This window comes from Dinoponera quadriceps, unplaced genomic scaffold, assembly GCF_001313825.1.
Source record: "Dinoponera quadriceps isolate SergipeBrazil2010 unplaced genomic scaffold, ASM131382v1 scaffold2094, whole genome shotgun sequence".
In the NCBI taxonomy this organism is placed as follows: domain Eukaryota; kingdom Metazoa; phylum Arthropoda; class Insecta; order Hymenoptera; family Formicidae; genus Dinoponera; species Dinoponera quadriceps.
Window position 1 is genome coordinate 128,165 of NW_014557105.1, and position 19,260 is coordinate 147,424.

At 48.3% G+C, this 19,260-nt stretch overlaps 1 protein-coding gene across 1 annotated transcript in view; it reads right to left on the reverse strand.

Annotated features, from left to right (window-relative positions):
* Positions 1 to 19,260, reverse strand: part of LOC106748666 — a 36,865-nt gene that overhangs the window by 10,862 nt on the left and 6,743 nt on the right. The window contains exons 4-26 of the mRNA XM_014627412.1: positions 16,571 to 16,824; positions 15,848 to 16,174; positions 14,944 to 15,154; positions 14,576 to 14,796; positions 14,167 to 14,304; positions 13,980 to 14,067; positions 13,491 to 13,690; positions 13,027 to 13,128; positions 12,263 to 12,578; positions 11,827 to 12,001; positions 11,529 to 11,715; positions 10,811 to 10,947; positions 10,286 to 10,472; positions 9,813 to 10,146; positions 9,505 to 9,585; positions 8,777 to 9,037; positions 8,361 to 8,647; positions 7,983 to 8,275; positions 7,346 to 7,718; positions 6,906 to 7,102; positions 6,511 to 6,625; positions 6,025 to 6,381; positions 2,266 to 5,682 (exon numbers count right to left, since the gene is read on the reverse strand). Coding sequence (XP_014482898.1) covers positions 2,266 to 5,682; positions 6,025 to 6,381; positions 6,511 to 6,625; positions 6,906 to 7,102; positions 7,346 to 7,718; positions 7,983 to 8,275; positions 8,361 to 8,647; positions 8,777 to 9,037; positions 9,505 to 9,585; positions 9,813 to 10,146; positions 10,286 to 10,472; positions 10,811 to 10,947; positions 11,529 to 11,715; positions 11,827 to 12,001; positions 12,263 to 12,578; positions 13,027 to 13,128; positions 13,491 to 13,690; positions 13,980 to 14,067; positions 14,167 to 14,304; positions 14,576 to 14,796; positions 14,944 to 15,154; positions 15,848 to 16,174; positions 16,571 to 16,824 — 8,258 coding nt within the window. The remainder of the gene's footprint in view (positions 1 to 2,265; positions 5,683 to 6,024; positions 6,382 to 6,510; positions 6,626 to 6,905; positions 7,103 to 7,345; positions 7,719 to 7,982; positions 8,276 to 8,360; positions 8,648 to 8,776; positions 9,038 to 9,504; positions 9,586 to 9,812; positions 10,147 to 10,285; positions 10,473 to 10,810; positions 10,948 to 11,528; positions 11,716 to 11,826; positions 12,002 to 12,262; positions 12,579 to 13,026; positions 13,129 to 13,490; positions 13,691 to 13,979; positions 14,068 to 14,166; positions 14,305 to 14,575; positions 14,797 to 14,943; positions 15,155 to 15,847; positions 16,175 to 16,570; positions 16,825 to 19,260) is intronic.

Genomic DNA, 19,260 nt, shown 5'->3' on the forward strand with positions numbered 1-19,260 from the left:
TATATATATATATAATGGATAGTCAGGTGATCGTCTTGCGAGTTTACGTAGTACGAGGCGTTACCGAAGTACGACACCGAGGTCCTTCCTCGTTTCGACTGCTTGCTCGCCGTTTTTTCCCTTTAGCGCGGATAAATGACCGCCTGATATAAGAACTGCGTGACCTTTCCTATCACCCTGACCATCCGCCGTCTCCCCGACGACGAGATTCTGTCGGCTCTTCTCTCATTTGAGAAAAGACAATTCCAAGTTGGAGAGATCGGGAATACGGTAATGTATGTCGGTTATGTACGATTGAACGAGCGAAATACTGGCTTGGACCGACTCGAGTGTGCGAGTACACACGTACGCGTCGCGCGGTCTTCTTGATTCGACAGCAAAACGCTTTGACGACCGCCTCCCTTGGCCGGTTCCCTAAGAGAATAGCGCTACACAGTTATCTCGTACAGCATCGATTATTCTAGTTCGATTACTATATAAACTCAAGTTCGGTCTCATTAGCGTATCTCACATTGAATACATATATCTGCGCGATAATTCAATCGACTGTTCTCCGACTTGTCGGAATAAACGTAATTCGAAATTTCACTTCCTGAGTTTCTCAGAAAGATGGATCAGACCCGGACTCTCAATCGTTACTTCTACGGTAAGAAAGAACTCGTAGAACTTGCACTACCTGCTGATTACTTTACTGCTGATCGTTATTCCTCTTCGGTCATTCGAATGAATCGTCCAATTTGGTTTTCTCAGAGTTTCTCTATGAATGAATTTCCGGAAAAAGAGAAGAAAGGAACGAAACGGATCTCACTAGAGTGAGTCGTTGAAGGATTTGAACCGTCGTGTCGGACGGCGCAAATGGTCAGGGTAAAATCGAGTCGTTTCAATCTGTGCGCACCGTTCGCACCTCAACGACCTCTTCTTCAGACTTCACTACGCGTTCTCGATCGTGACGTGTCATCGTTATTGGAGTGTACGTGTTGTGTGAATCGTCTAGCGTGGCACACTAGGAAACCGCTCGACTAAAGTTCTACACGTGTGTGACTGTATTGTATACGTATGAGTATTTGTATGTGTAGATGTGTATATGTGTGGGTGTAGCACGACCACTTTTCCTAATATAATACACCCTTTCGTATTATTCTCGTCACGCCTGTGTCATTGACACGGCTGTGTGTGTGTGTGTGTATAAATCGCAAGTAGCGGTGGACACCTGCGCACAAAAGAATCGGTCCTTCTTATCTGCACTCGCCCCCGCGTTTCAGTCACGGTTCAGTCACGGTTCATCCATCCGGGATTAGGAGACGGGGAGGAGGATCGGGAGACGAGAGGGAACGGCGAATTAGAGCGGAAAGTACAGTTAAAAAGGACGGACCCGTCGTCTCGGTAAACCGAACCGGATGAGATGAGATGATGGTGACGAGATGAGACGGTAATGAGAAGAGGGGCGGCGGCCACAGAGCACAATTTACAACGCTACAAATATTACAACGTGTACTTCCGAGGAGGGGGGGGGGGAGTACAACGGAGGAAACTCATCGCTTAAATCGTTAGATCGTAGTTCGTGTGATTATGTACAAGGACGACAAGCACTCGCCGCGTTTAGCGTCAAACGGGTCCGCTCGATTCCCTCCTCTCCGCTTCCCTCCACGTTCTGTGCTGTGCGGTGAGCTCCCGTCGGTTTCATGACCGTCGGGAAAGTACCCTCCACAGGGCTACTGCGAGTCACCCTTCCCGCGTGGAATTTCGTTACACCAAGCTCGTTTCTCTATCGCGGAGATGCCGTCACGTGAAATGTTCTCTCTCTCTCTCTCTCTCTTTTCCCTGCGAAGTTCTCGTTCTTGAAAATTGTGTTTCATACATATTTATATATTTATATATATAGGTAAGGAAAATCAGCCCGAGGCTTTCCTCTCGTCTGGCATATCGAGCGGTCGCTCTTCGACCAGGCGTTTGACGCTGAGCGCGGCGGGAGTGTCGGCGACGGATAACGCGTCGATCGTTATCAGCGCACGCGAGAATTCGCAAATGTCTCTCTCTCTCTCTCTCTCTCTACGAAGTAGGGTCGTCTCTCTTCGCGCGACGGCGAGGCTCGGGGCGGCGTCATGCGCATATAGTAGTAGGCAAGCTACGCGCGACCGAGTCGAGCGACGGTAACAACAGCGTTCGCGACGGAACGACTCGTGTCGTCGTCGGCGGCGGTGGCAGCGACGATGAGAACAGCAACAACCGATGAAGCTTCATCAGCGAGGCTCAAGATATCGTGGCGTTGTTCCTCAGTTTCTCCGAGCGCGTCTGAGTTGGCGCGGAGAAGTGGCTCGAGGCGCGGACGGCGACCCTCTTCAACGGCAGCCCGTCCTCTTCGTCCAGCTGGCCGTCCTCGTTCTCGAGATACGAGACTATCCTGGCGCGCTTGCTCTCCCCCCTGCGCAGCCTCTTGGACTTGGAGTCCGGGGACGAGTCGTAGCCTTCGGAGTCGGCGGCCTCCTGTTCCTTCAGAGAGTCCGACAATCGCGTCACGAAGACCTCCTTCGCCTCCGGGGGGTTGCCGGCGCTGCTGCCGCCACCACCGGCGGTGTAGTTGGCGGACTTGGGCTGGATCGAGGAGGGAGCCTTGCTGTTGTGGTGCTGGTGATTGCTCCTCGTGTCCAAGGTGAGGATAGCGACGACCTTGGCGGTCCGCTGCGGCTTCTCGTACGCGTACGAAGAAGGCGTCGCTGGGCTCTCGTTCGGCTCCCGCGTGGGCGAGCCTCGGCCCGCCGATGTCTTGCCGCTCGCTCGCGGCGGGCAGGACGAGGCTTTCGCGGCGGAATTCAAGGTCAGGCCGGAACGAGTCACCCGGGGCGCCGGTTGCTCGTCGTTCATCGGCCGCGGGGTGTCCGGGCGACGCTTCAGGTGGATGACCGAGGCTCGCTCCGCCGTGACCGGCTCTTTGCTCGCCGCTTCCGGCTTCATCAGCGGTATCGACCTGCTGCGTCGGAACGGCAGCGGACTCACGAAGCCGTTGTCCTGGCATGAGGACAGCTTGGAGTTCTGCCGGGTGGCGTGTTTCTCACCCCGGCAGGCGGACGAGGACGAGGCATTCGCGTCATCGATCGTCGTCGTGGCGCCGAAGGTGACGACGGTCGCCGCGGATCTCGTGACCGGGCGAGGCAGCGGAGTGTCGGGCCGTCGCTTCGCGCTGATCAGCCGCGACGGGGAGCCGCGCGCCTCGCCGAGCAGCGGCGGCGTGAACGGCCGAGCACCCGTCGTCGATCGCGTGACTTTGCTCTGCTCGGCGACGGACTGCGGCGGGGAAGAAGAGGTGGGCGACGAAACGTCGCTCTTTCGCGAGGTCTGGTTCACTTTAGATTGCTGCGGACTGTTCTTGGCCGCCTCCGGCTCGACCTTGTCCTCCGTTATCCGCGTGTTGCTTCCGCCGCCTTCTTCGGAGCGAGCGTTGGCCACCGGGGAGAGCTTCGAGCTGCGAGTCGTCACGCCTCGCGAGTTCCCGCTCGCGTCCAGCACGATCTTCCGCATCTTGCACCTGGACTCGCCGGGACTCGTCTCGCTCTTCGCGGCAGCTGTCGAGCAGTCGGAGGACGCCGAGTTCGGGGACACTGCAGGCTCGTTTTCTAGCCCTCTCCTCTCCGAGTCCGCGTTCTCGCTCTTCGAGTTATTGTATCTCTGACTAGCATGCTTTCGCGTTACGGGCGTTGCCGTCGGCTCGACGTCGTTGTCGTCGTTCTCCCCCTCGTCGGTGCGTCGCGCGTCGTCCTCGTCGTTATTCGACGAGGCGTCGTCGGTGGTGTTCGCGGGTTTGGGGTTCTTCTGGGCGACGGGGACGCGAGGCACCGCGGCGGTCTTGACGGTGATTTTGTCGCTGGTCGACGAGGACGACGAGACGTCAGGACTGCCGTCCCGCAGCGCCTTCGAGCGTAGGAGCGGGACCGAGCGATTCGCGGGCGAATCGCCCTTCTCCGGCTCCTTCGAAGCCGCCACGTTCAGTTTCACGCGCGAATTGTTGAACAGGGAATTCGCCGACACGACTATCTCGGCTATGGACCTGACGTCGCGCATCGTCGTCGTCGTGGTAGTCTCTTTCGCGCGCTTCAGCGAAACGTCCGACGGCGCGGCGCCCGGCGAGGGTAGCGAGGAGTCTCTCGTGTTGACGTTCACGTCGAGGTTCTCCGCGTCCTCGTTGCGATTCACCTCGGGCCCGAGCTTCCGGTAGCCCGTGGACGACAACTTCGCCGAGCAGCGCGTCACCTGGACAGAGCAGACCGTCGACACCTGGTTAACGACGCGGACGATCTTGTCGCTGCTCCTCTCCCTCTCTTTCTCCTCCTTGACAGCCTGCTCCGCGTGATCAGACCTCGTCGACGACTCCGTCGACTTCGCGTGGTCAGCCGGCGCGACCGGTGTCGTCGCGCGTTCATCGGCAGCTCGCTCCGCGTCGACGTCGGCAACGTGTTGCTCTACGCCGTTCGAGGACGCCGTCGAGCAGTCGTCCTCCGCGGGGCCACGATCGCTCGTCGGCGCGCCTCGATCGTTCGACGAATCAGCGTCGTCCCTCGACAAGTCGAGATCGCTACCTTTCGTCAAGTCGTTCTTCGCCGAATCCTCGATCACGGCTGGATCGTTCTCGTCCCTCAACGGGCCTCGATCGTCCCTTGTCGAGTCGCGATCTTTCCTCAACGAGCCCCGATCACCCTTCGACGACGACGAGGAGTCCCGATCGTCCTTCGACGACTCTCGCTCCTCCCCTGTAGTCGCCTCAGTCTTCGTCTTAGCATTCGCCCCGATGCGAGTCCTCCTCTTGGCCACGACCACCGACGACGCCGTCAGCGTCGAGGAGAGGGTTCTCTCGAACTTGACGCGGCGGAACTTGCTGCTGCGCTGCGGCTGCTGCCGACGGCAATTCGGCTTGACGCCCGGCAGAATAGGACTGACGTCCAGGGTCCACAGATTGATCTTAACGTTGCCCCGGGACCTCGTGCGAGGGCTGTTCAGGTCGAAGTGATTGCGACCGCAAGTACCGCCGGCCAAACGGCCCCTCCGTCTCGGCAGACCCTCCCCCCGCTCGGCGTCGTTACCACCGTTGCTGTTCGCTCTGCTGTCCTCGTTCCCCTCGCTAGCGTCCTCCTCCTCCTCTCCCTCGTCGTCGCCCTTGTCGCCCTCCTCCTCCCCTTCGCCCTCGTCACCCTGACTCTGACTCTCGGTGTGGCTGGACTCCTCGTCGAGGCTGTCCTCCACCACGTCCTCCTCCTCCTGCGACTCCGATTCCGACTCCGACTCCGTGCTGGTCGTGGTCTCGCTCTCGCTTCGCGACGACGACTCGCGCCGGGCCCTACCACGAGCGTTACGAACACCACCGCCGCCGCCGCCGCCGCGTCTACGCGAACTTCTTCTACTCGGTACCGGTAACCTCTTATTAACTAAACGCTTCGGACCGCTCCTGTTCGCAGCGGCGCTATTAACCTGATTCTGGGCGTCCTCGCGGCCGAACGTCAGCGGCTTCTCCTCGTCGTCGTCCGCCAGCCGCATGCGCCGCTCCTCCTCCTCCCGCAGCGCCCGCAACCGGTCCAGCTCCCACTCCTTCTTCTGCTCCTCCAGTTCGCGCTCGGCGGCGGCCAGCTGCGCCGTCGAGAAGGAGCCCTCGGACTCTTCGATGAATCGCATCGCGTACCGCTCGATCGGCGTCAACTGGCAGGCAAGTAGGAACGATTAGCGATTCATTCCGAAATGATTCGTCTAAAATCGCCCGGAACTTTTTCTTTTCGCGTTTTCGTCGCTAAGGATAAGCCACATGATTACTGATCGATATGACAATGTTGACGATGTCAATTTAGTATTGTATATACATGTGAGATTGCGAACTTGGTATTGTATTAAGAGAACGTCGCAGCTGGAAACGACAAAATCGAAGTTGAACGTTGAATTCTCTCTGGCAGAGTAGGACGAGAGAGAGAGAGAGAAAAGGAAAAGTGCTTGGTTAATATTACAGACAAACCAGCATGACCTCGAGATGAAAACGTTCGTCTATACCTGAGAAACCAGATGTTGAACTTCCTGTTCCGCCTTGCTGACTTGCGCGTCGTCCTTGTCAGCATCGTCCAGCGGAATGTTCTCGTCGAACTCGGCGAGATCGGCGACTGCCTCCGCCTTGGCGGTCTTCGCTGCTTGCACGTCGAGATCCTCCTCGGCGGCAGCGAGGGCGCTCTCCAAGGCGCCAATGGCCACCTTCTCCTCTGTATGCTGAGACGTCGAGGAAGATGCGCCGTGAAAGGGCGCGTCCTTGCTACCGACTTTCTCCCGGTCTCGGCTCTGCTCCAGCACCTCAGCCATCCGCGCCGACGGATCGTTCTCCGTTTGGTCGATGTTGAAGAGATCTTGAATGGTCGACTGGAAAGGATAGTGTAATCGTTATATAAAGTCTTATGTATCCAATTTCCTATAATCTGTCAAAAAATGAGAGCCACATTCTGTGAGAAAGATTATTTCAACAACTTGAGCTTGAAAGACAGTACTTACACTTTTGAAGTACGCCGTGGTGAAGTTTCCGCCTTCTATGGCGAGGTCTCCCAGCAATCGTTTTTGATTCGCCTTCTTCAGAATGTTTTCTTCCACGGTCTTCTCACTGACCAATCTGAAATGTGAACAATCACGACGGCTCTTGTCATTGTGCCCTTCATCTTCTTTGAAAACGTTCCCATATTTCCCAACAAGTTACTAAATAATTTCTTCACACCGATGTATTAACCCTTATCGGACGCTAGCTTTTTATGCGTGATTCTCACTAGGTTGTAGCTGGTTTCGGTAAATATGCGAACTTGTCACCTCCTACATGACGTACGACCGCAGCGACGAAGTATTGTTGTCACGTGAGAGGTGACTTACGACCGATAAGGGTTAATTAGTGCACGTACCTGTAGATATGCACATCTCGCGTTTGCCCTATTCGGTGGCATCTGTCCTGTGCTTGGGCGTCCATCGTGGGGTTCCAGTCGCTGTCGTAAAATATCACCGTGTCCGCCCCCGTCAGATTGACGCCGACGCCGCCGGATCTTGTCGACAGAATGAAGCAGAATATCCGCTTATCGCCGTTGAACCGCTCCATCAAGACCTGCACGTCAAATTGTATTCATTCATTGTTCTTTAAAGTAGCTGGTCTGTAAATTAATATGCTTAGGGATCTTTTAATTTTAACAACATATTAATCGAAGCACGATCTACATACATTGTAAAATTAGAAAAAGATTGACCTTTCAAATTGATCTTTCTAATAAGTATCACGGACCAACTACTTGAAGTTTCATTCATTCATCTCGTCCATGGAAATCGGAACAAACTTCGCTCGGATCCTCACCTGACGCTGATCCACCCGCGTGGTGCCGTCCAGTCGTAGGTAAATGTGACCGTGGAAATTGAGGAAAGCCTCGAGCACGTCCAACATTCTGGTCATCTGCGTGAATATAAGGACCCGGTGATTCTCGGTCTTGAGCTTCCTCAACAGACGGTCCAGCGACTGCAGCTTGCCGCAGTCGTATTGGATCAGTCTCGGATCGGGGAATTGCGTCAGCATGCGACTCGTGATCGAATGGAGCAGGACGAACTTCGGCGACAGTTGGTGCTGCAGTTCCACTCGTAGGCGCCGCTCGTTCCACAACTTGTGCGGCGGCGGGTGGGACACGTGGAACCGGGGTACCGGCGCGCGCACTGCCGGCACGTGCACCACGAATCTGCACGAACGTCGAAAGAAAGAAAAGTCTGATTACATAATTCATCGTTTAATTTCACAAACTTGAGTAAAAAACGTGCACTCTTCGTCTTCCATTCGAGTTTTGGAGATAAAAGACAACCACGAAACGATAGATCGGGTGTACAAGGTCAACATTCCGAACTAACACGACTAAAGTGCCTCAAATGCGGCTTCTCAGCCAATCAGCCTGAAACTAGAACTGGCGAGAAAAAGAAAGGAGACGCGAGTTAGACGAGATAACAACCTCTCGAAGACTTCCTTGAGCTCCTCGACGATCCGCTCCGTGGACTTGATGGCCTCCGCAAGCGCCTCCGTGCGAGAGAAGAACTCACGGCGAGTCCGTGTGCTCTGCTTCATCGTAGCGCAGTGCATCCAGCCGTTGTGCCAAGGGCAAGCCGTCGCCGGCTTGCCTATTCTCAACGCCATGAACAGGTCCTCGCCGTAAAGCGGACACGCCGCGCATCTCCGTTCGTTGATGTTCGTTATGAAACGCAACTTGGCTTGCCGTCTTTGCCGTCTCTCTTCTTCCAACTGCGGCTGGAAAGAAACCAGCACGTTAAAGAAAGAAAGAAAGAAAGAAAAAAAAAAAAAAGAGGAAAGGAGGCACGTGTGAATATATTACCAAATGGAACTCAGATTTGGGCTGTTCCTTCACTTGCGCCTTGATTGCTTCCTTCTGAGCCTGTCTGGTCACGATACTGCGTATCGGCTGCGGTTGTTGGCCGCCGTTTCCACTGGACGATTGTATCTGCGAGGCATGGCTAACGTTCAGAGGTGGCACCCTCATAACGGGCCTGCCACTGGTGGTAGTCACCACGCTGCCGACGACCTTGTTAACAGCGGCTGCCGAGGAGGGCAGGCCCATCAGAGATTTCGACAACACCGTGAGGCGCGGACCGCTCGTCATTACTGGAAACGAGACTGAGAGTACAAAAGATGTTACTATTTTTTATCCTCTAACCGATGACAGCAGATGACGACGGGTTCTCGTGATGCACACAGGTGGGACCGACCAACGTGTCGCCGAGAGACGCATACCTGCGTTCGTGTTCTGCTGGTTCGACGTAAGAATGATATGTCTACCGCTCGAAGTTTGGACCAGCTGCGCGAAACTGGGCATCGCTATCCTCTGGACGGAATCGCCTTGCTTGACCGTGACAGTCTGCGCGGTCAGCCGCTGCAGGCCATCCCTGATGTTGGCGTTGCCCACTGTGATCCTCTGAGCGTTCGTCGCCGCAGTAGTCGACGTCACAGTGGTGGTGCTTTGCGGATTGTGCGCCAACGTTGCCATTGGAATAGCTGTCACAACAACAAGAGCACAAAGGCATCGTCAGTACCAACGCGGATTTACTCATGTTGAAATTCGTTTTGAATCTGAGACTTTACGTTGTGAATTAATAGATTGTGAGGAGCTTTGCCGCGTCTGCAGAGTCATGTGTATCATATATATCTTGTGCCCTTAGTTCTAGAATGCTTATAAACGGTGAGATTATAAACAAGCTGGCCTAAGGGACGGTTGTTCTAGCACCACTGCAAAAATGACTGCATAGGGAAAGTTACTTCACAACAGCCACTGATTGATGATGCATAGATGATCAACTTCTTGCGTGTATTATTACATCGATATAATTATACACAGGGAATGACTCGGCAGAGAGAAGGAGCAAATACTAATGCTTCGGCAGCAAATTCTAAAGTTAATCCTAAGTGAAGATTCTTCGAGAGCATTTTTTTTTTTTCGAACATGGAGACGGAAGATCGCTTACCTTTCACGCTACCCTGGTGCTGTACAAGCTGCACGGAATACCCTTGCAATTGTTGGCCACCCGCGACTCGGAGCGTTACTCCTAGAAGCATCAGTTATTGTGTATTTCGCTTGTGATGGCGATCAGTGATTATTATTATTATACTTATTATTACTATACACCAAAATTAAGAACTTCTTCACACCGCGGATGTCCCTAAAATATTAGAAGGTTTTGAAAATCCAACTTAGACGACCAAACCCAGAAGCATTGAGTTAATTCACAATTCAAATACAACGAGATTGCATGAAGAAAAGGACAAAACTTACCTTGTCCTGGGCCAGCCTGGCTGGCGTTTAACGACTTGATGAAGGGCGACGTGCCCACTCTTGGCGTAGGCAGCACACCGGCCAGATTCTTCAATTTGGTCTGCGTCTGTTGCTGTTGCTGCGCGCTCGACGGCGACGGTTTCGCCTGATTCGACAATCTAACGTTAATCTTAATCCGGCCCGACGGGCAACGCGGCGCCGGTTCCGGCTGGTTATCTATTTCCTCTATAAGCTTTCTCGGCGTTTGCAGTCGTCTCACTCGGTGCGCGACAAACGCGCTGAGCGTCAGCTCCAAATCTAACAGTAAAAGGTTCACGCTAGACAGATCGATGTGCTGCAAAGTCAAACGTTCGCAAGAAGTCGGGTGACGGTTGGCACTTGAGAGCTTCCTAAATACTAGAGAGTCCGAGACACCGGCGTGAGAGCACGGTGTACCTCGTTGTATCTCTGCTTTTCCTCCCTTCTTTATTTACCTTCAAGGGATCGTAGTCGAGGGCAGTCCACACTAAGGAGGCGGTCACGAATTCGAGCGCCTCCATCTGAAACGGCGAAACGGTCGGTCGCACCTCGAACAAGTTCGGATGGTTGCACACCTTCCGCAGCTGCATCAATACATTGATCACGCTCAAGAGATTGCCGCTCGCGAGCGTTTCTCTGGTCCTTTAAAATAAAACGAGTAGGTTCACAGTGCCGATGTCATGATTAACATTAGATAACGCAAATGACTAAAATGAAGATAAAACAACGAGTGCATAAATGGGATAAATGGGATGTTTGGGCGCGAAGAGGAAGGAAAAGAGAATACGGAACTGCGGAATAAAAAGGAAGATATTACAAGATACAAGACAAAACGGTGATACAAATAGAAAGGAAGATATTGTGAGATAAAAAGATGATATACGAATAAAAGAAAGATATCATAGGATAATACAAACAAATAGAAAGGTCTTTTCGAACCTTCCGTTTCTAATTGTCAGCATCGGCGAGAGATTACTTACTTGGCCCTCGACATAAAATCATCGTACAAGAATCTCTGACGCTTCGACAAACGGCACATTACCACGTGCTCGTATTTCTTCGGCAATTGCTTTTCCACCTCGGTTTTCAAGCGTCTCAAGAGAAACGGCCGTAACACCTGTGAAGAACACGATCGTTGATCAGCACATTGTTAGCGCGAAAATTTCATTTATCAACATATGATACGCTATATCTTGAAATTTTCTTCACCCTTTAGCCTTTTTAGGTAAGATATCAAATATCAATCGATTGGGACAATTATTGTTCAGTGTTATTGTTTCTCCATACAGGATTCGCATGTCAGATGGTGATCGATTTTTGACACACGAGTTTTTTATGGAGAATTTCGCTATCCCGCTGTTCAATAATAATACAGGCATTGCGTCATTGCAAGCTAATGTCTGTTGTCGGCAGCGAGTAACATCACCATTTGACTAATTTTGTAAGTCTGTTTCTCTTTGGTTGCACTGTGTTACACTTTTTGTCCTCGATGTGTGTAATCGAGCATCAGAAGTGAAGAAACAGAGCACAAGAGAAAAGTACAGAATGTTCAGCCAAAAGAACATACCAAATATTAAAGTAAGGAACTTGAAAGTAAAGGAAATAATAAAAATAATAATAAAATAATAATAAAAAAATAAATAAATAAAGAACTGAAAGGAAGGAAAAGAAACAAGGTAAAAAAAACTACGTACAGACCTTGTGCAGACGACGGATAATGTTCTCGTTGTATTCACTGTTTCCTTCGATCATACCCGTAACGGGATTACTGAACCACTCCTTGAATTCTCGATGAGACTGGAACACGTTAGGCATGAGAAAGTGCATGAGCGACCACAGCTCCATTAAATTGTTTTGAAGGGGTGTGCCAGTGAGTAGCAACCTCCTGCAATGCAAAATCGAAACGAGAAGCGATAAACAGCGACGTTCCCACAGAACTACCGTAGAATATCTCTATAGTTGTTGCTCAATGAAAGATCCTCTCCGGCAAACTTACCGTTGCGTTTGAAAATTCAACAACAACTGCCACCTCTGCGACTTAAAGTTCTTAATATTTTGCGCTTCATCCAGGATAAGATACTTCCACTTCTTCCGTCTGAAACTTTGGTGATCCTGTATGACTAACTTGTAAGACGTTATGCATATGTGGAAGGCGTTCGGCTTCGTCCAGCCTGCGAACATAGAAATGACGCGTGAAAGAAACCACGTGTCGCGTGTTAACTCTGAATAACGCATTATTATTCTGCAAAGGAACAATTCGCGTAAAAGTTGAAAATTATAGAAGAAACGAAGTTTGTAAAAATTGAAAATTATAGAGAAATAAAAATCCATTGAGTTGATATGTAGAGTCAATTAATCAAGAACTTGATGAAATTAGTCAAATAATAAATTCTCAAAGGAATGAAATTCTTTTTGAGGCATTAAGCTGTTACCTGTTCTCTTTTGTTTCCTCTCCTTCTGTGTGCCGTAATACGTCAGTATTTTGAAGCCGGGGCACCATTTCTTGCATTCCATTTCCCAATTCAGCATCACAGAGGTCGGCACGATGATGAGATGCGGGCCCCAGTTTCCCTTCTCGCAAGCCAGATGCGCCAATAGCGCAATGGTCTGTATGGTTTTACCTAGACCCATCTCGTCCGCCAAGATACCGTTCAACTTTCTGTCGTACATTGTAACGAGCCAGTCCAATCCTATGTGCTGATACTCGCGAAGCGAATGTTTCAGCAAGAAGGGTATTTTGGTGACAACCTGAAACGTACAATACAGTACATGACATTAGAAATCATTTATAATTAACATATCTTAAGTAAATAACGCTTTGTTAAAAGTTATTACAGAAAAGCGAGACACATTGTAAGCGCGAAAACGCGGAGATACACGATGTTAAAATCAATGTTCTTATAGTGATTATTTTCTAGAATAACACAAATACGTTATTCGTGAGAAAATTGAATCACCGTTGATCTGCCTTTCGGAAATAGCGATGAACAAAATTACTGCTGCATCACTTTGGATCGAAAGGACTGTTTGTTATTACACGGACATGTATATGTTTCAAACCACGGGCTCCAGTGAGCCTCCCACTTCCCGCATTTCCCTCCCTCTACTAAATTAATTAAAAAATACGTCTTTAATTCACTCACAGTCTGCGCAAAAAAACATAGTTTAAAAAAATGTAATATACGAAGAAACTTACACTGGTAGTGAGTAGCGTGTTTCCCTTAGGCTGGATGCTCTCGGCCAACGCGGCGACGTTGTCCATTTCGTTACGAGCGTCCGAGTGGTCGGCTTCCGCGACCTGTAAGAAGATAAACAATTATGGTAATGATATGCAAATTATTTTCACGAAGCAACGGGTAAAAGGATCGTTTATTATTAAAATAAAGAAGGAAGGGAGACAATCAAAATCAAATATAGATACACATATTAATTATTTTTATTTTAATTTATAATATTAAATTTTGAAATATAGTTAATTTACATAATAAATTTATAATAAAATTTCTAGTAGAAAATTGATAAAAATATTAATAATAAATAAAATAATAAATAAACATATATAATAAAATATTAATAATAATAAATACATTAATTTTCGATAAAAAAAATGTATTCGGAATTAATCGCAAAAAATGCGATCGAAATAGAAAGGTAACTCACTTTATTCTCCGACTGTTGTTCCCCGGACGGGTCTTCGAGGAGAGACCGAAGACCAACGTCCGTTTCTTCGGCGTCGCTCTGAGTCTGAGCCGCTTCATCGCCGCTCTCATCGTCGCTTTCCTCGCTCTCACTCTCACTGCTACTGGATTGCTCCTCGTTCTCCCTTGTTGCTTCCTTATCGCTGATTTCTTTATCGGTACCTGAGCAAAATGAGAAACAATATCCCGTTCAGTCGACAATGCGAACAGTTCGATTATTCCGCCGGCAATGCGAATTCGCGAAATTTTCTCAGACAAATGCCTCTATTTACAGCACAAAGTGGTAGTTGAGATAAGTGAGAACCACTTGTCTCATACCGTCAGAATTGGTAATGGTATCATCATTGGTTATTTATGTCGACGAGATGGCACAATAAAAGTGATTAAAACAGAAAGAAGATATTAATTGCAATAATTTAAAAATGAATAAAAAATGTAATGAAGAACCAACCTTCATTCTCCGCGTCGATGTCCACCATCTCCTCTGACATATTAGCGTACTTAGCTGCGAGTTCGTCGATGGACATTTCATTGTCAGCCTGGCAGAACGCAAGGACAATTTTTATTCGAACCTGACGAACGACTCACAAGCAGCGTCCACATTCCACATTCTGACGTTGAAATAAAAAACGACGTACCTTGAGTTCATCGAGTTCCCGTTTATGATCGACATCTCCTTCGAGCCTCTCCTCCTCCATGATGGTGTCTTCCTCGTCAGAGGATTCACCCGACGCAGCGATGAAGTCGACATCTCCGTCGGCCGCTTCCTCGTTTTCCTGCGACGAAGTTCGCCATTTAGAGAGCTCGTCATTTATTTATTATTATTAATATTTTTATCAATTTCCCGTTATAAATTTTACTATAAATTATGTAAATTAATCTCCGCGCCTACAGATAAACAATATCTAAGAATTACATCGGTCGTTCGAGTGATAAAACTTTGAGGAATCAACGATTTACAAAGGATATTAAATTAACTGGTTACTATAATTTAATAACAATTAAAATCAACTACTTGAATATAACTAGATATATCGAGAAACGTACATTTCGCTCCTCGTTCGTTGCGTCTCGCGGCGACAGGCTCTTGTTGCGATCCTCCAGATAGTCCCCCCCAAGTTCTCGCAGGAGATCTTCCAGAGGTATCTCCGATTCTCTTTTCAATAATTCCACTTCTTCCTTGTGATTAGTCGTTAACTTCATCTCCTCCTCGGCCTTGGCTATGGTCTCCTCGTCGTCATCCGAACTCTGGTTCGGTTGGAATTCCTCTGTAGTGCAAACGTGTACGTTATACGACCTAGCAATTTAGGTAAGGCGATTTACGCAAATAGCACAATTAAAATGATCAGTGCAACAAAATTCGCGCGATCAAGGTAATCGGTAAGTAATTAGGTAGTGTGTGAGGAGGGACGTACCGTCGGAATGGCCTTTTCCCTGTGGCACCGGCGACGAAATACGCGAACTATTCATGGAAGCCGGGATACTTTGCGGACCGTCGGTCTTATTGAGACCCTCCGTCAGCCACGTGGAGTATTTCTCCGTTTGGCCGACGATGAAATTCAAGTGCTGATCCAACGCTTTCTTCCGCTTCTCCTCTAATCTCGTCTGCTGCTTGTACTCCACCAACTGCGAGCAAAACGCAGCGGATATCACAGGAGTTATATTAGCGTTATAGAGAGAACGGCTGAGTAGATGAAAAATCTGACGTTCAACCGGCGAGAGCATTCCCGAGGTTTTACGTTGTGTCAACCAATAGACATACAAATATATCACCCAGCAAGTAACAAGCCAGATTAGCTCGATAAGTAGCGAGTATCCTGCGCGAAATCTTTAGTTGAGTTTAGAGAACAAAACAACTATACACAATGCGCAGACTTTGCTGTTCCCACAACGAGCACACGCTTCCGACTACGATACGTCGAGAAGGTCGGCTTATTTGTGTGGGGTACGTCGCTTTACCTCCAATTCTGTAACTTTTAACGACAGTATCATTATTATTACGGTGTCGTGGCTTGGATATAACATGGCAAAAGAGCTGAGCAACGACCGCGTAACGATAACGACACTGTCGTTCAATGTTAAAAATATACAGGCTTTTCTCGTGTATATGAAATGTTATTATCAAAATATAATTTTTGGTAAGTATAATTTTTTCAACTAGAAAAGGAAAATTTGAATTTTCCCCAAGAACGCGAATCTTTTCACACGAGATCCTCTGAATTTATGTTAAAATCGTAACACGCTACATATAACGTACATAATTGCAGCTTTCAAAATCAACAAAACGCAGTTAAACGTCCCCGAGTTTCTTCCGCTTACCTTTTCGACGTTCGTCCAAAAAGTTTTAATTTCCTTGGCGACGAAGCTGGCGATCTTCTTCAGTCTGAGCTCCTGCGACTTCTCGGCCTTCTGTGCCTGAATCGCCTTCTCCTGGAAATATTTCTGTACCATGCGCGCGCACTTCTTCGCCGCGGCTTTCTTCCACTTGCGCTCTTGGGCGAAATCCGCGGCCAACCAGACCATTTCTTCCAACAGGTAGTCCCAATGGGCCTTGGTGCGCGCCGGTTCCTGCACTTTGGGCAACCGCCGTTCCGACCACAATCCTTCTCGTTGCAACTCGGCGATCCTCTGCATCACATACGCCTCCTGCACGGCGAACAAAATGCCGGCGATTAGCAGGGAAAATAATCGGAAAGACCAATTTCATATAGTCAAGGGAAGAAATTCCAAATCCATATCTTATCTGTCGTTTAATAATGATATCTAGCAGTTTAATTGGATAAATTAAGAAAAACTTATCCATAATTTAACACGATTGAATTTAATAATCCATTTAAATCAACTGCTTAGTTTAATAATTAGAGAACAATTTCGACATAAACTATATTTTTACATCCACCGCCAGTGCTGAAAATTACGGTATAACTTACGGCGATACTTACGGTATAACACGAACTATTGATTTTTTTAGTAGTGAATATCGGAACGCGGCCCCAATATCGATGTAGGAAAAACTTCAGTTGCGAAAAATTCGACAATCACCTGCTTAGCCTTCTCCACGATTTGCTCCTGATTGTTCGTGATATCACAGGACGTAGTTACCGTAGTGGACGTAGAAGACAACTTAACCAGCTTGACGATAGGCTGCGGGCTGCTGAGCGCGGTGATCGCCGCGGGCGTCTTCAGCGTGGCAGTCGCGACGACAGCGGTTGTTGACGGTGGCTTCTCCACCACGGGGCTCGCAGCTGCCACCGTGGTCACCGGTTTCGACGTTTCCGTCACTACTGACGTGCCACCTGCAACGATAACACCGTTATGAGGATTCCGCTCCGATGATTCAGTATGGTTGATAAAGCGATACGCAGCGATAATTTGTTGTACGGCAGCGCCCTTAGGTTTATTAGTATGTGTGCCACTAAACAACCTTACATATGCTCCGAAAATAATATTTCCATCGATAACAAACCGCCTCGAAGTAACGATCAAGCCAGTTATTGTTGATGGATATCTACGAGGGCTGCGATAACTATTTAAAAGCGAAAGCAATGTGAAATGTAGAAGTGTCTCCCGAGAGAAAAGCGCCGATTGAGACGAGTGAACATCACACAGCACATAGAGAAACGTAAGCGATGGAACTTGAGCAACGAATCGAGCGAATCGGCCAATAACGTTTAAGAACGCTCGATACCATGAGATTATGATATGGAGGCTCTCGAATGCGATTGGTTGATCCGATCGATACTAAAGTTTCGTTGCGTGTATATAATTTTAGGGCTACGACTCGTGAAAAAAAGGAAAAGATGAGTCTACAACGAGATCGCAAAATCGTATAGTCGTGGTCGTTCGAATCGGTTAATTTCCAATTCCAGTGATTGGTTGACTGGACTGAAAGTCGCTCTCCAGTGATTGGTTGACTGGATCAAAAAAGTCGCTCGAATTTGAAGTGGAGTGACTTGAACGACCGCGATCATACGACTCTGTGACCGCATTGTATTAATGAATAGATCAATGGACATCTATATTGATACTACGTTCTGAAACTTATGAAAAAAATTGTTGCAACCTTTTGGTGATTGATCATATTGCAATATCCTTTTTTTTTTTAATAAGTTTCGCAACGCATCTCGTATCCAATAGGAAAACGTGTCTGCTGAAAATTACTGGGAGACAAATTCTTTCATATTAAATACGGGATGCGTCCTGAAACTTATAAAAAAAAAAGTGTCGCAAGCTATTTTGTGTCTGACCGTATACGATACATATACAGAATAGGATTTACTTGAAGCTGCAGACGCTCTGGAGCGCTTAAAAAGAAAAGATCTGACTGAAAAAGACCATCATACGGTGCCTCGAGGCGTTTGCAGCATGAGGTGAATCCTATCCACAAAACTGTGGCGAGAGATCGGTGTGTCTCGCCACGTTTCAGGTAGAAACATGCGTCACGAGATACAATGAGACGCGGTTTATCGCGGGACAACGACAATATTTAACATGCGAACGCAAGATAGGAGCACGGACACAGTCCGTGAGGAGTTTGCCCGCGTGTTCCACCTCAGGGACTCCGACGGACTGTGCTCCGGGAAAAAAGCACGTCGAGAGAAAAGGCAGGCAGACAGGCAGACAGACGAGGCAACCTGGCGGTGGTAATCACCTATAATGAGCGTGGGTGCTAGAGTAGTAGAAGCGGATGATGAAGGGTGAACGGTGACAGGCGGAGACTGGTGAATTGCCGCTCGGAAGGCAAACACCATGCCATGGCGGCCACCTTGAGGCCTACCCGGTATTTGTCCTGTGTGTGTGACCGCGCAGACGGATTATTCATTTGCCGTGTTAATTCGCCGGGATTTCAACTCACGACGGTAATTGTTCGGCCGTGAACGCGAGCGGGGAAACGTTTGTATCATATTGGCAGTGCGACTCGGAGGGCAGCGACGTAGCTCCGCAAATTCGAGAGTGAACGTCCAACGACCTCGTACGTAAGCGTAACTTTCAATCGAACCGACTTATCGTCTCTGTATGTAAATTATCTCGTACACACGATTTCTCGTAATTTATAGTTCGCATAAATCTCTAGGCGTTTTGTCCGTGCAAAGACGAGCATGGAAGCGCACGGTGGTTTGAGACGGATGTTTCTTGGCCAGAACTCGTTTTCTGAAGTTCCACCTCAAATTGTACAGTCAAATAATCACAAATCACTACTATTTATCGTTTCTCTTATCATTTATCAGTAAACGTGATGCTAAAAATATTGCTCATTTAAAAGTAATCTTTAAGCTGCGCTCTCTTTAGGCGCTCGCGCACTTAGTAAGTGCGTCATTCTATCTTTATATTGTTCATTACATTGCTCGAGGAAGATAGGATGACGCTTACAGCACATGAGCGCACAGAGAACGTAGTCTTAATCACACATCTGTCAAAATTGTGCTAAGAGCGGAGAGAAAAACATATATCGGGAGCTGGAGTTTGCCGGGAACCGAACCTTCTACTTGCCGGTTGTTTGCACTTTACACCACTGAATTATTCAAATATTCCCGCTCCCATATTTTCTTTCTCATCCTTTTATTAGAAGTTTCGTATTTATTTACTTATTTATTTATTTTTAACTTAATTTATTTAGTTTTGTACATATTTAAGAAAAAAAGGGTAAAATAAAAGTTGAACTACTTATCAATAGTTTCTTTTCTCCTTTTAAAGACCCCCCCCCCTCCCCCATATATATATATATATATATA